The sequence below is a fragment of the Bos indicus genome, chromosome 9, assembly GCF_029378745.1.
Source record: "Bos indicus isolate NIAB-ARS_2022 breed Sahiwal x Tharparkar chromosome 9, NIAB-ARS_B.indTharparkar_mat_pri_1.0, whole genome shotgun sequence".
Taxonomy (NCBI): domain Eukaryota; kingdom Metazoa; phylum Chordata; class Mammalia; order Artiodactyla; family Bovidae; genus Bos; species Bos indicus.
In genome coordinates this window covers 43,570,213-43,586,023 of record NC_091768.1, presented here as the reverse complement: position 1 = coordinate 43,586,023, position 15,811 = coordinate 43,570,213, and the positions used below count along the sequence as shown (strand labels likewise).

Here is a 15,811-nt window from a genome sequence, read left to right as displayed (position 1 = left end):
TTATGAAAATGCAAATTCTGAACTGATGTGAAAACATAACCATACCTTTAAAACCTGTGATGGACCTCAGAACATCATAAAGTTCCTAGCAAAATGTACCAGAAAGTTAGCTGTGGATACAATCCTCAAGTCCCAATTTACATTTTTAAGGTAGCACTGGAAGCAATTCAAACTTATATTTTGTAAAAGATTTAAGCATACCATGGACATTGCCAGTTCAAAAATTTTTGAAATACCTACTGGGATACTGTCAAAACCCTAAACCATTTCTTTGTGTTAATCCCCCCAGAAGTAGTCAATAACAACTAATCTTTTAAAACTGATCCTTGATGAGGCTGTCTCAAGTTAAAAAAAAAAAAAAAAAAGGTAATGAGCAATGTCTTTTGACACTTACTTCTCATATTAACATCTATAGGATTTATACTTGCAGCGTGAACTTTGATAATGACTTCATTTGGATAGTGTATCATTGGTATCATCATGTTCTGGGTAAATCGAAGCACTTCATTACTCCCATATTTATCTATCACCCAAGCAGGCATGACAGTGCTTCTTGGAGAGGTAGTACTAATTTTTCGAACTGAAGGCTTTTGTACAACTTGGCTTCTCCAGAAGCAAACCGCAGTGCATGCATTTCTTCTAAACACACAGGTCTTCAGAAATCCCATTGTAAACAGTGGTTGAATTACGTGCCCTAATTAAAAGGCACTTAAACGGGATCAAACCCTCACACCTGAATTCCGTCAAATTCCGTCTGAATTCCGCCACTCTGGCTGGTTTCAAAGCTGAGAATTTTAAAATGCAGACAGATTAATGGAGCAATCAAAGAAAGAAGAGTATGGATTTACTTTACTCTTCACATCTGAAATACTCCAATTCCCATTCCAATCAGTATGCCATTCATTCTCCTCCTCCCTTACACCAGCTCCCCTTAAAAGCAAAACCCCTAAAATCCTGCCCTGTCCCAGAAGCCCTCTGAGGGAGAAGCCGACTCCTCTCGCGATCCAGACGCCACAGAAATTCACACACTTCCAGGCTTCCGCCGCGACCCTAGCCCGGAGTCTCCTTGTCACGCTTTCTCTTTCCCTTCGGGACTTGCTTAGCGGCACCAGCCAATCGTGTGCAAAGATCATTTGCCTTGGGCTGCAATTCGACCAATCCGAGAACTCGGTGCTGACAGGTTCTGTGATGATCAAAGATGGCTGCGCACATGTAATACCAGCAGCGGCAACTGACCTTTCTGTTCTTCTCGTCACCTGGTCCCTGGGGTGGCAGACGGGGCACGAGGACCATGTTGGGCCGGACCCTGCGAGAAGTGAGTCGAATTGTCTGCTGAGGGTCCAAGAGGTCGGGAAGATTCGGGGAGTCCTTCTTCTTGTGGACGAGGGGCTCCCCCTTCCTAACCGCGTCTTGGTCAGCCTCGCTGCCTTCTGCCTTAGAACTTGGGGGGATTCGGACCTCCGAGTCCTTAGGCTGTGCTCCTTGTATCCTTTCGGAGTTATATTCTCAGCGGGGAAGGCTTCTGCCCCGCGGCGTTGTGGGGTGGAAGGCAGAGTGGCTTCTCTCGATTATTCGTTTGCTCAGGCTGCCTCCAGCTCTTGATGGCCTCGAGGTAGGCTCGGCCATATAACGGGGATTTAGCTAGTCCTTGTCCACTACACTCATCTGATGCAGTCCTCACTAAGGACCCCGCAAATCTGTCCCTTGCAAAAGCCAAACTAGTGATTCTTAGCTCCCCACCCCAACCCCGCATATATTCATTCTCCAAGCTTCCACAACCACCAAGATACCTACGATTTTCTTACCTGTGTCTCCATTTCCTCCACCTTATTTTTGAACTCTAGGCTATATTTGTGAATGTCTTCTGGACAGCTCTTCCAAATGTCCCACAAGCACCCCAGACTCAATTTAACCGAAGTTGACTTAATCATTGTAACAGAACCACCTCTTGCATCTCAACCTACATCATAAAAAACAAAAACATGATTTCTGATATTCTCTTGTTCAGGATACAAGTGTTATTCCAGTTACCCTTAGATTTTTCTTCATATGTCATGTCCAATAGGTCACTAAATTCTGTTCATTCTTTTTTGAAATTATGTCTGGAGTCTGTTCTCTCATTTTGTCCCTGCTCTTAGGGCTTTAATTCAGATCTCCTTGCTTTCTGGCACAGATCTCCCGACCTGCCCAGCTGTCTGATAGCAGACCCACTGCTATCAGAATCACCTTGGGCCCTCCTTAAAAACTACAGCTGTGTCCCCCTCATGCAGGTCATTATGGTAAGACCCAGAGGATATGGTTTAACCTTAGCTCCCAGGTGATTCTGCTGATAGATTTAGCAATTGAGGACCTACCCCACCTTCCATCTTCCATTTGCCTTCCATCTTCCATTTGTATCTTCACTTGGAAAGTCTTTTTCTTTTTCCAACTGGCAGCCTTTTAGAAAACTATAAATTATGAGAACTTTAAATCCATTGGCTTTAAATGATGAACAGCTATTCCCTCAATACATTTTTGTTTTACCATACTAAATTGCATCTGCTTATACTGTCAGTGAACAATCTAATTTGTTCTTGAAATTTTTAAAAAATATTTTAACTACCAACTTAATGTAAAGTGAAATACAACCTAAAAAAATGGGGTATTTTTTTTTCTGCCCTTTCCCCCAGCACTGCCTTTTTTGTACCAGCCTTCCTCACTAATGTTGTCCAGTGAGCCATTGTGAGAGCAATTTTTACCTCAAGGGGGAAAATATATTTAGGGAATCTGACCCAAGGGTAGCCAGAAAGTTGCCTTGACATGATTACTTTCACTTAGTCTCTCCTTTAACAAATATTTATTGATACCTATTGTGCAAAACATTATTTGGTTATTTTCCCAGACCCTAATATATCTTCTGTCCACTCTGTTATTTCCACATCATTGTACCAGTGCCCCAAATTCTATGAATTAGAGATTAATTTAGTACATATTCCATTTTAAAGATGGATCTTTACACATTCCATATGTAAAGATGCCTGGGACAGTTGAATGATTTATCCATTGTAATTATAATCAATCAGATTTCTCTCCATCACACTCTAGCTGAGATTATCAATTGAAGGAAGAGAACATTTGTAGGGGAGGGTATTTGGGGAAGGACTGGAAACTGGTGTTTTGAGATAACTTGAGGGACCTGAGTGGAGGCTTAGGGCAGTAGAGGAGCCCTGGGAAGAAGCACTGGTGTGTGTGTGAGTCACTCAGTCACGGCCGACTCTTTGCAGCCCCGTGGACTGTAGCCCACCAGGCTTCTCTGTCCATGCGATTCTCCAGGCAAGAATACTGGATTGCCATTCCCTTCTCCAGAGGATTTTCCCAACCCAGGGAACGAATCCTGGTCTCCTGCATTGCTGGCAGATTCTTTACCATTTGGACTATAGAGAAGCACTAAAAAGAGGTAAAATGCCAAATGGGAGATAAAACTGCTACTTGTAAATTTTACCCAGGTATGTTCAGGAAAGGGAAGAATCTTACTTTCACTCTTTGTATTTTAGTGGCCTGATCCCAGTGTTACTAGGAACCAAACACCACACTAGTATTACTGGCCCTATAATTATATTAAACGGTTATTGTTATATTAAAGAAAATTAATTTTATATCCAACAGGTTTCTTGGGGGTCTAGCCTAAGAACATCTAATTGCTGTTCTATGGGAAAATAGATTCCAAATTTTAAACATCTCAGTTCATTCATTAACATTTATTGAGCACCTCTGTGTTCTAGACATTGAGGATCAACATGAAGAAAGAAATTCCTGCCCTTATGAAACCTACGTTTGTGTGGGGAAGGAGGCATTAAGTAAGTTTAATAATATAATTTCAAGTAGTATACGTGCTATGAAGAAAGGTTAAGCGGGCTATTTTGTTGTTCAGTGACTCAGTCCTGCCCGACTCTACAACCTCATGGACTGCAGCACGCCAGGCTTCGCTGTCCTTCACTATCTCCCAGAGTGTGCTCAGACTCATGTCCATTGTGTCAGTGATGCCATCCAACCATCTCATTCTCTGTCACCCCTTTTCCCTCAGTCTTTCCAGCATCAGAGTATAGTGAGAATTAGTTGGGGGATATGGATGTTTTAAAGTGATCAGGAAAGTTTCTCTGACTGAGTGGGTGGTATATAATAGAGACCTGAAAGATAAAAAGGGTGAACCCTGGGAAGAACTGGGAGAAGGGTCTTTGAGGCAGGAAGAAGAGTAAGTGGAAAATCCCTGAAGCAGGGGCAAACTTGACATGTTCAAGGAAGCTCTCTTCTCACCCAAGAGAAGCAGGAACCAGATGACCTTTCAGGCCATGAGAAGGAATGTGGGTTTTATTCTAAATGTAATGCAAATCCTCTAGAAGGTTGTGAGTCTTTGGACATGATCTGATTTAAAATTTAAAAAGCTCCAGGCTACTCAGGATTGTGGTCTGGAGGAAGGCAAATGGAGAAGCAGGGAGGCCAGTTAGAAGGCCGTTGCCTTGCCAAGAGCTGATGCAGCATGAATAGGGTGGTGGGAGCAGAAGTAATACAGAATAGGGGTTTTGTTTCTTAAGTTTGGGCTTTCTGACAGATTGGATATAGGTTTGATGGAAAGAGACGAGTCAAGGAGGATGCTTGGATTTGGGGCCTGGGCAAGTGGCACAGTGGTAAAGAATCCACCTGCCAGTGCAGGAGACACAAGAGATGCAGGTTCAATCCCTGGGTCAGGAAAATCCCCTGGAGAAGGAAATGGCAACCCACTCTACTATTCTTGCCTGGAGAATTCATGGACAGAGGCCCCATAGTTCATGGGGTCACAAACAGTCAGACACAGCTGAGCACAGCACACAGAATCAAGATGGGAAAGATTCTACAGGGAGCGTGTTGTGAGGAGAAAGTTATCAAGACAGGATAATTTTGAGATGCCTCCAAAGATATCCAAGCGAAGAGGTTGGTTAAGCAGATGGATATAGGAATGTGGAGATCAAGAGAGAAGCTAGGTATGAAAATATGAGTTGGCCAGAGTGGAGGAGATAATTGAAGTCATGCAGTCAGATGAGATCATCTGGGAAGCTGAGTGAAAATATAGAAGAAGGGATAATACTTTCCAACATTTCGAGGTCAGCAGCAGGAAGCACAGCTAGCAAAAGAGACTTGAAGGAATGGCCTTAAGTAAGGCAGGAGGAAACCAGAAGGGCTTGGTCTCCTGAAATACAAGTGGAAAAGAAGTGCTTCCAGGAGCGGGTGATGTTGAATGCCGATCCAGACTGAGTGTGACTGCTGGATTTAGGAACGTGAAGCTGACTGGTGATCTTGAAGTGCTGTTTCTTGGAACAATGGAGACAAAAGCAAGAATGTTAAATGGGTGTGTTAAAGAGAGTACCAGTCAACCAGACACTCAGCTTCCAAGGGCTCTTCTATACCTTCAGCATTTATCAAGACAGTTTTTCTTCTGAAAGTCCTTTTCCTCAGTGAATCTCTGATGTTATTAATACCTGTGAAGTTAACAAAATGTTCTCTATCAGTTACAGAGGAGTAAATGCTATTACACTTTGCACAGAGAAGTAGTGTAGTGGTCCGAAGCATGGGCTTCATAAACAAGATCAGACCTTGGTTGAATCCCAGCTCTGTTGCTTTCTAGCTATGTGATTTTAAGCAGGAACTTTGGTAATTTATCTGTAGATTAGAAATAATAATATCAGCCTGTTAATGTGGATATAAAGGTTAAATGAAATGTATAGGATAACACCTGGAACTAAGAGCTATTATTAGCACTGATTTTGTTACAGTGACAAAATTACTAGATTATATGTGTTTATAGTTTTCTTTGGAAGGACTGAAGCTGAAACTCCAGTACTTTGGCCACTTCATGCAAAGAGTTGACTCATTGGAAAAGACTCTGATGCTGGGAGGGATTGGGGGCAGGAGGAGAAGGGGACGACAGAGGATGAGATGGTTGGATGGCATCACTGACTCGATGGACGTGAGTCTCAGTGAACTCTGGGAGTTGGTGATGGACAGGGAAGCCTGGCGTGCTGCAATTCATGGGGTCGCAAAGAGTCGGACACGACTGAGCAACTGAACTGAACTGATAGTTTTCTTTTCCCTGGTCCTCTAAGAAGAGTAGTTCCTGCGGAAGATTTCCTCATTTTTACAAGAAGGCATATTACTTTTCTATTGTTGCATAACAAACTTGGCTTAAAATAACACAGTCTTAAAACACCCACAGTCTGATCATCTCACAGTTTTGTGGGTCAGGGCTGGCGTGGCTGGGTTCTCTACTCAGTTTAACAAGGCTGGTCGTAAGGTGTCAACCAGAGCTGCAGATTCTTTGCATGCCTTGGGATCCTCTTTCCACCTCACTGGTGGGCAGAATCCATTGCTTTGAGGTTGGAGGACTGAGATCCCAGTTTTCCTGCTGGATGGTAGAGTAAATGAGCTCAGGAGACAGGATATGTGGGATGATGATTAGAACTGAGGTTTGGGAGAATATACAGATGCTGGTAATGACATAGTCTGGGCTGTGACCATGTGAGTGGGTAACTGGAGTGAAGTGAAGAGTTTGTGTCAAGGGAGTTCAAGAACTGAGAGGCCCGGTGACAGTGTACCTGACTTGAAGTTTAAAGTCAACAAAAATAGCTACAGTGAACCAGCTGCTAAAATCTTTCATAAATGAAAAGGAGTACCAGGGAGACTGTTAGAGTAATATAATCTCCTCCAAGACCTGTGCTTCAGATGAGCTGGGGGTTTTGAGAAAAGAGGCAAGAAAAAGGCATTGAGGACAAGGGCAACACCTGCCCACACAATCTCCCCTCCCCACTGGACTCTGGTACATGGTAAGTAAGAACTAAAACGGCCATCCTGTGGGAAAACTGCAGGAGAAGCAGTGGCCTTAAGGAAAATCTAGTTTCCATTTGAGAAGAGAAATGCTAGGGAGAGAGAATTTGTTTTCTTAATGAAAACTTTTCCACTTGATTTCATCTTCTATTCAGATATGACACTTTTAGTTTTGCTCCAGGGGATCTTACTATTTGTCATAATCCTTGTGCCTAGTCCATTCTAGCTAATTAGCATCTTTGTTTTCATTTCCCTTCTTGATTTTCTCAAATCTAGATTTCCTAAATACGGTCCTAACAAAGATCACCATTTAAAATGAGTACTCCCAGAATAGTATGCAGCTTCCTTAAAAAAACAAAAATAGACCTACTATATGACCCTGCAGTCCCACTCCTGGGCATATATCCAGAGAAAACCATAATTTGAAAAGATGTATGCACCTCACTGTTCATTTCAAGACTATTTACAATAGCCAGAACATGGAAACAACCTGAATGTCCAACAGATGAAAGGATAAAGAAGATGTGCTATATTTACACAATGGAACATTCAGATCAGATCAGATCAGTCGCTCAGTCGTGTCCGACTCTTTGCGACCCCATGAATCACAGCACGCCAGGCCTCCCTGTCCATCACCAACTCCTGGAGTTCACTCCGACTCACATCCATCGAGTCAGTGATTCCATCCAGCCATCTCATCCTCTGTCGTCCCCTTCTCCTCCTGCCCCCAATCCCTCCCAGCATCAGAGTCTTTTCCAATGAGTCAACTCTTTGCATGAAGTGGCCAAAGTACTGGAGTTTCAGCTTCAGCATCATTCCTTCTAAAGAAATCCCAGGGCTGATCTCCTTCAGAATGGACTGGTTGGATCTCCTTGCAGTCCAAGGGACTCCCAAGAGTCTTCTCCAACACCACAGTTCAAAAGCATCAATTCTTCGGCGCTCAGTCGTCTTCACAGTCCAACTCTCACATCCATACATGACCACAGGAAAAACCATAGTCTTGACTAGACGAACCTTTGTTGGCAAAGTAATGTCTCTGCTTTTGAATTCCTTCTAAGGAGTAAGTGTCTTTTAATTTCACGGCTGCAGTCACCATCTGCAGTGATTTTGGAGCCCAGAAAAATAAAGTCTGACACTGTTTCCACTGTTTCCCCATCTATTTCCCATGAAGTGGTGGGACCCGATGCCACGATCTTCGTTTTCTGAATGTTGAGCTTTAAGCCAACTTTTTCACTCTCCTCTTTCACTTTCATCAAGAGGCTTTTTAGTTCCTCTTCACTTTCTGCCATAAGGGTGGTGTCATCTGCATATCTGAGGTTATTGATATTTCTCCCAGCAATCTTGATGCCAGCTTGTGTTTCTTCCAGTCCAGCGTTTCTCATGATGTAGTCTGCATAGAAGTTAAATAAACAGGGTGACAATATACAGCCTTGACGAACTCCTTTTCCTATTTGGAACCAGTCTGTTGTTCCATGTCCAGTTCTAACTGTTGCTTCCTGACCTGCATATAGGTTTCTCAAGAGGCAGGTCAGGTGGTCTGGGATTCCCATCTCTTTCAGAATTTTCCACAGTTTATTGTGATCCACACAGTCAAAGGCTTTGGCATAGTCAATAAAGCAGAAATAGATGTTTTTCTGGAACTTTCTTGCTTTTTCCATGATCCATCGGATGTTGGCAATTTGATCTCTGGTTCCTCTGCCTTTTCTAAAACCAGCTTGAACATCAGGAAGTTCACGGTTCACGTATTGCTGAAGCCTGGCTTGGAGAATTTTGAGCATTACTTTACTAGCATGTGAGATGAGTGCAATTGTGCGGTAGTTTGAGCATTCTTTGGCATTGCCTTTCTTTGGGATTGGAATGAAAACTGACCTTTTCCAGTCCTGTGGCCACTGCTGAGTTTTCCAAATTTGCTGGCATAATGGGACATTACTCAGCCATAAAAAAATAAAAATGAAATAATGCCGTTTGCAGCAATATGGATGGACCTGGAGATTATCATACTAAGTGAAGTAAGACAAAGACATGATACTGCTTATACACGGAATTTCAAAAAATAATGATACAACTGAACTTACATACAGAATAGAAACAGACCCACAGACATAGATGTCAAACTTATGGTTACCAAAAGGAAAGAGGAGGGGATAAATTAGGAGTTTGAGATTAACATATACACACTACTACACATAAAACAGATAACACACAAGGACCTACTTTATAGCACAGGGAAATCTACTCAATATTATGTAGTAACCTATAACGGAAAAGAAAATCTGGGGGGAAAAAAAGACGTATTTGTAACTGAATCACTTTGCTTTACACCTGAAACCAACACAACACTGTAGATCAGATATACTTCAATAAATGAGTGAGTACTCCAGACAGTCTGATTTCTTGCCTTTGTAACCACAGCTGCAACTCCTTACCTCTTCCTGTCATAGCAGCTGGTGAGTCAGAAGGCAACGTGAGGATAATGGGCATCAGGGGACTTGAGGGGAGGCAAAAAGAGGAGACAATAGCAGACATAATCTTCCTCGTGTTTACGGTTCTGCTCTGGGGTAGGCCTGTTTATATACCTCTGTGTCTGTCCAGCTTTGTGCTTCTGCAAGTTCTGAAACTTGCAGCCTATTTACATAAGCCCACTCCATATTTACAGTATCAGAACACACTGCTGTCTTTTTTTTCTCTTCTGCTCCACTCTTCTCAAGCGTCATACAAACCATTCAGCAGTAATACCTTTTTTGTTACATTCAGTTATCTCCTTTGAGTCGAGCCCAGCTGCCCCTCACCAACCCCCGACCCTCCCAGTATCCCCATGGTAGCCCTTTCCTCCTTCTGTGCATCAGCATTAGCGGCCTTCTCAGTGGCTTATTGGCACTGCTTTTCTAGCTCAACACCCTCAGGCCTAAGAATACCACCTCTCTGATGATTTATTCAACAGTTTAGAGCAGAACACTTGCAGATTTTCCCCTAAACGCAAACTCCTATTGCTTGATATATATTCAGTCAATTCAGTTCAGTCGCTCAGTCATGTCTGACTCTTCACGACCCCATGAATTGCAGCACGCCAGGCCTCCCTGTCCATCACCAACTCCCAGAGTGCACCCAGACCCACGTCCATCGAGTCAGTGATTCCACCCAGCCATCTCATCCTCTGTCGTCCCCTTCTCCTCCTGCCCCCAATCCCTCCCAGCATCAGAGTCTTTGCCAATAAGTCAACTCTTTGCATGAGGTGGCCAAAGTATTGGAGTTTCAGCTTCAGCATCATTCCTTCCAAAGAAATCCCAGGGCTGATCTCCTTCAGAATGGACTGGTTGGATTTCCTTGCAGTCCAAGGGACTCTCAAGAGTCTTCTCCAACACCACAGTTCAAAAGCATCAATTCTTCGGTGCTCAGCCTTCTTCACAGACCAACTCTCAACATCCATACATGACCACTGAAAAAACCATAGCCTTGACTAGACCGACCTTTGTTGGCAAAGTAATGTCTCTGCTTTTGAATATGCTATCTAGGTTCTTTCCTTCCAAGGAGTAGCGTCTTTTAATTTCATGGCTGCAGTCACCATCTGCAGTGATTTTGGAGCCCAGAAAAATAAAGTCTGACACTGTTTCCACTGTTTCCCCATCTATTTCCCATGAAGTGATGGGACCGGATGCCATCATCTTTGTTTTCTGAATGTTGAGCTTTAAGCCAACTTTTTCGTTCTCCACTTTCACTTTCATCAAGAGGCTTTTGAGTTCCTCTTCACTTTCTGCCATAAGGGTGGTGTCATCTGCATATCTGAGGTTATTGATATTTTTCCGGGCAATCTTGATTCCAGCTTGTGTTTCTTCCAGTCCAGCATTTCTCATGATGTACTCTGCATATAAGTTAAATAAACAGGGTGGCAATATACAGCCTTGACGTACTCCTTTTCCTATTTGGAACCAGTCTGTTGTTCCATGTCCACTTCTAACTGTTGCTTCCTGACCTGCATACAGATTTCTCAAGAGGCAGGTCAGGTGGTCTGGGATTCCCGTCTCTTTCAGAATTTTCCACAGTTTATTGTGATCCACACAGTCAAAGGCTTTGGCATAGTCAATAAAGCAGAAATAGATGTTTTTCTGGAACTCTTTTGCTTTTTCAATGATCCAGAAGATGTTGGCAATTTGATCTCTGGTTCCTCTGCCTTTTCTAAAACCAGCTTGAACATCAGGAAGTTCACGGTTCACGTATTGCTGAAGCCTGGCCTGGAGAATTTTGAGCATTACTTTACTAGCATGTGAGATGAGTGCAATTGTGCAGTAGTTTAAGCATTCTTTGGCATTGCCTTTCTTTGGGTTTGGTTTCTTTGACCTTTTCCAGTCCTGTGGCCACTGCTGAGTTTTCCAAATTTGCTGGCATATTGAGTGCAGCACTTTCACAGCATCATCTTTCAGGATTTGAAATAGCTCAACTGGAATTCCATCACCTTCACTAGCTTTGTTCGTAGTGATGCTTTCTAAGGCCCACTTGACTTCACATTCCAGGATGTCTGGCTCTAGGTCAGTGATCACACCATCGTGATTATCTGGGTCATGAAGATCTTTTTTGTACAGTTCTGTGTATCCTTGCCACCTCTTCTTAATATCTTCTGCTTCTGTTAGGTCCGTACCATTTCTGTCCTTTATCGAGCCCATCTTTGCATGAAATGTCCCCTTGGTATCTCTGATTTTCTTGAAGAGATCTCTAGTCTTTCCCATTCTGTTGTTTTCCTGTATTTCTTTGCATTGATCACTGAGGAAGGCTTTCTTATCTCTTCTTTGGAACTCTGCATTCAGATGCTTATATCTTTCCTTTTCTCCTTTGCTTTTCGCTTCTCTTTGTTTCACAGCTATTTGTAAGGCCTCCCCAGACAGCCATTTTGCTTTTTTGCATTTCTTTTTCTTGGGGATGGTCTTGATCCCTGTCTCCTGTACTGTCACGAACCTCATTCCATAGTTCACCAGGCACTCTATCTATCAGATCTAGGCCCTTAAATCTATTTCTCACTTCCACTGTATAATCATAAGGGATTTGATTTAGGTCATACCTGAATGGTCTAGTGGTTTTCCCTACTTTCTTCAGTCAACATACAGGACAGGCTAAGCTTCCACTGGGGCAGTGAGAAATCGTGAAGGAGCAGATGTTAAGAAGTTACCCTTTACTATTTGTGTGACTTTGAGCAAATCATTTAACCTCTCTGAGCTTCAGTTAATTTATCTATAAAGTGAGGTTAATAATTTGTTGGTTGTTTTAAGGGCTGAATAAAGTGATAATGCATGTAAAGCAACAGTAGTGCCTGGTCTTGGTTTTGAATCTAAACCTCACTTCAAATTTTTATATTTAACCACTCTATCTGCCTGTCTCAGTATAACATTTGAAACTTGTGCAGACTCAGCAGAAGTTTTTTGGAATTGTGTATATTCTAGGTTTCTGTGGCACTGAAACAAGGCCAGATCACGCCAACTGAGCTCTGTCAAAGATGTCTCTCCCTTATCAAGAAGACTAAGTTTCTAAATGCATACATTACTGTATCAGAAGAAGTGGCCTTAAAGCAAGCTGAAGAATCAGAGAAAAGATATAAGAAAGGTAAATTACTTTGACTTGTACTTAATTGTTACATCCCGAGAGAAAGAGTTTAATTGGATATAGCAGTCTCCATTTGGCAGGTAGAGCTTTAAACATTAAAAAAAAAAACTTCCCTTATTTAAAGACCTGGGGAATTCCCTGGAGATTCAGTGGTTAGGACTCCGCACTTCCACTGTTGGGGGCTCATGTTCAGTCATTGGTTGGGGAACTTAGACCCCACAAATCTTGTAGTATGGCCAAATAAATAAAATTATTTTTTAAAAGAACAACTGGTTTGAGGTATAATAAAAATGAGACTAATAGATACGTGATGCTTTATAATGTCCAACTTGTAATAATTTCTAACAAATTTGATTTCTGAAGAAGTATCTTTAGCAAGCTAGTAGCTGTCTTAATAACTAGGATTAATGTCTCTGTATGTCGAACTAGATATCTTTTCTATTCTTTTGGTTTCTTAATGCAGGTCACTCACTGGGAGATTTAGATGGAATTCCTATTGCAGTAAAAGATAACTTTAGTACATCCGGCATTGAGACAACCTGTGCATCAAACATGCTGAAAGGTAAAGTGTAACTAGCCAGAGCATTAATTTATAAAAATAAGTGTTTTTCAGTTTAAATTAAAGATACTAATGCACCAAGATATCTTAGACTAGTTATATTTGCACAGGAAATAACTTATGGTGAAATATTACCTTCTTACTATTTGCTCTTTCAGAATGCAAAGTTATTCTTCAGGGGTAGGCCTGCTTAACAGAGGAATCCTATTTAGGAAGATAACATCACTGCAAACACACTAAGTGAACTCTTAACTCCTCCAACTTCCACTCGATAGTATAGAAATAAGTATAAAGTAGCTGTCATTACCCCCTCTTTTGCAGATGGTATAAGGATTTATTATTAATAACATCTACTGTCTGATTATTTTTTATCACTATACTTAGTATAATGATGCTTAGTTTTAATTTTTTAAGTTTAGTAGGTCAAAAAGGAATCATATTTATCAATATATGGTTGGATCCTAGGAGAAAAAAAAATGGAAAAAGGATAGAGAACTTCACACTAAAACTAATATTCTGAAGTGTATGCCCCAAGTTCCTTTGATAAAGTAAACTGTTGTTAATTGTTTGCAAATATACACTAGATAGAGGAAATTTTAATTAACAATAAAGATCTATCCCTGCTGGAAATAGATAAAAATTGCTGTGTGATATAGCACATCTGAGAAGAAAAAGTCAATGCAATGAGCAGAATGATTTGTGATTAATTTCAAATGACTTGGGTACCTCTCTATCATTCAATATTTTGTACTGTTGAAGTCAATATTTTTAGATTATAAAGATGATGAATATAGAGACTTTCTTTAGAAAATATAGCAAGCAGTCAGCTGCAGAAAAACATTAACTTTCAGAAGAAAGTACAACTTAAATTAGGAATAAGTAGCATTTGTCAATATGAATTGCTTAATTGGAGTTTAAAATTGTTTCTTACATAGGATTTACATGTTCACTGTTTTCTTTCCTATGATAAAAATTACTGAATTTTTAGGAGGACAGGGGCAAGAAAGGGGAGGGGATTAAAAGGTATAAGTGACTGTATAAAATAAATAAGCTATAAGAGTATATTGTACAGAACAGGGAATATAGACAACATTTTATAATAACTTTAAATATAACCTGTAAAATATTTGAATCACTATGTTTTACACCTGTAATATAACATTTAAATCAGCTATACCTCAGTTTTGTTTTTGTTTTTTTTTTAAAGAAAACTGAATTTTTTTCAGGTTATGTACCCCCTTATAATGCCACAGTAGTTCAGAAGTTGTTGGATCAGGGAGCTCTGCTAATGGGAAAAACAAACTTAGATGAGTTTGCTATGGGGTAAGTAAAATTAAAATTTTCTTTTCCTGTATTTCTTTCATCTGTGTCTTCAACTTCATTGTATGTAGGTACCTAAAAGTAGTGTGACTTCGTGAGAACTCTCTTGCCAATTCCTTGCTAGTTCCTCAGTTCCTCCATGAGAGATGACGTTAGTGAGGTGATTTCGTGAGGACTCTTTGCCAATTTCTCAGTCCCTCCATGAGAGCTTGTGTTCTGCTGATAGATATCTCACTTTGGTTTTGATTTGCATTTCCCCGATGACTAACAATGTTGATCATCATGTGTTTATTTTGGTATCCATGTATCTTTGGTGAAGTATCTATTCAAATCTTCTCAATGAGTTGTAAGAGTTTTTCCCCATATAGTCTGGATTCAAGTCCATTATCAAATAGGTGATTTGCAAATAGGTTCTCTGAGTCTCTGGCTTGTCTTTGCATCCTCTGAATATGCCTTTCAAATAGCAAAAGGTTTTAGTTTTGACGAAGTCCAGTTTGTTGTTTTCTTCCTTTAATGACTCATGGTTTTGTGTCTTTTCTAAGAAAGCTTTACCTTTTCGAAGGTCATCAAGACTTTTTTTTCCAGTGTTTTCTCCTAGAAGTTTTATAGTTTTAGTTCTTATATTTAAAATTGTAATCCAGTTAATTTTTTGTAGATTATGTGAAGAAAGCAAAAGTTCATTTTTTTGCATATGTCTATCGTATATATCTGGGACCATAGGAATTCAAATTAAATTACTTTGATTCCTTTGCCAAAAATCAGTCCAACATATGTATAGGTCTATTTCTGGATTCTATTCTGTTGATTTGTGTATTCCTAATCCATTATCATGCTATCTTGATGATTGTAGCTTCATAGTAAGCCTTGCGGAGAAGGCAATGGCACCCCACTCCAGTACTCTTGCCTGGAAAATCCCATGGATGGAGGAGCCTGGTGGGCTGCAGTCCATGGGGTCGCTAAGAGTCGGACACTACTAAGCGACTTCACTTTCACTTTTCACTTTCATGCATTGGTAAAGGAAATGGCAACCCACTCCAGTGTTCTTGCCTGGAGAATCCCAGGGACTTGGGAGCCTGGTGGGCTGCCGTCTATGGAGTCGCAGAGTCAGACACGACTGAAGCAACTTAGCAGCAGCAGCAGCAGGTCCTTTGCATTTCCATATAAGTTTTAGAATCGAATTAATAATTTCACAGAGAAGCTTGATAGGATTTTGATTGTGGTGGTATTGACTTATAGATTAGGTTTTAGAAAATTGACATCTTAATATGTGCCTTCTGATGTATGACTCTATATCTTTCCATTTATTTAGACTTTAATTTTTCTCAGCAATATATATGATTTTCTATATATGAATCTCGCACATAATTTGCCATATCTATCTCCAAGTATTTCATGTTTCTTTACTATTACAGAAAATGTAATTTTCTTTTCAATTTCTGATTGTTTAACATTGTTAGAATACATAGAAATTAATTTACTTTTCTATGTTAACCTATTATTTTTATCCTG

At 40.7% G+C, this 15,811-nt stretch overlaps 2 protein-coding genes across 7 annotated transcripts in view; one reads left to right on the top strand and one right to left on the bottom strand.

The window, feature by feature from the left end:
- RTN4IP1 (reticulon 4 interacting protein 1) overlaps positions 1-1,106 on the bottom strand; it is a 51,708-nt gene extending 50,602 nt beyond the window's left edge. Inside the window, exons 1-2 of one of the 3 annotated variants that reach the window (XM_070795542.1) lie at positions 1,030-1,104; positions 395-785 (exon numbers count right to left, since the gene is read on the bottom strand). In XM_070795542.1, coding sequence (XP_070651643.1) covers positions 395-668 — 274 coding nt within the window. In that variant the 5' untranslated portion in view covers positions 669-785; positions 1,030-1,104. Of the gene's footprint in view, positions 1-394 lie in introns of all 3 variants that reach the window. The other 2 variants (XM_070795543.1, XM_019967282.2) reach the window with 2 other exon arrangements.
- A 66-nt stretch (positions 1,107-1,172) lies between these two features.
- The window catches only part of QRSL1 (glutaminyl-tRNA amidotransferase subunit QRSL1), a 32,922-nt gene continuing 18,283 nt past the window's right edge, over positions 1,173-15,811 (top strand). For 2 of the 4 annotated variants that reach the window (XM_019966907.2, XM_070795539.1), the window contains exons 1-4: positions 1,173-1,315; positions 12,264-12,423; positions 12,887-12,985; positions 14,209-14,305. In XM_019966907.2, coding sequence (XP_019822466.2) covers positions 1,292-1,315; positions 12,264-12,423; positions 12,887-12,985; positions 14,209-14,305 — 380 coding nt within the window. In that variant the 5' untranslated portion in view covers positions 1,173-1,291. Of the gene's footprint in view, positions 1,316-3,263; positions 3,437-3,761; positions 3,837-12,263; positions 12,424-12,886; positions 12,986-14,208; positions 14,306-15,811 lie in introns of all 4 variants that reach the window. The other 2 variants (XM_070795541.1, XM_070795540.1) reach the window with 2 other exon arrangements.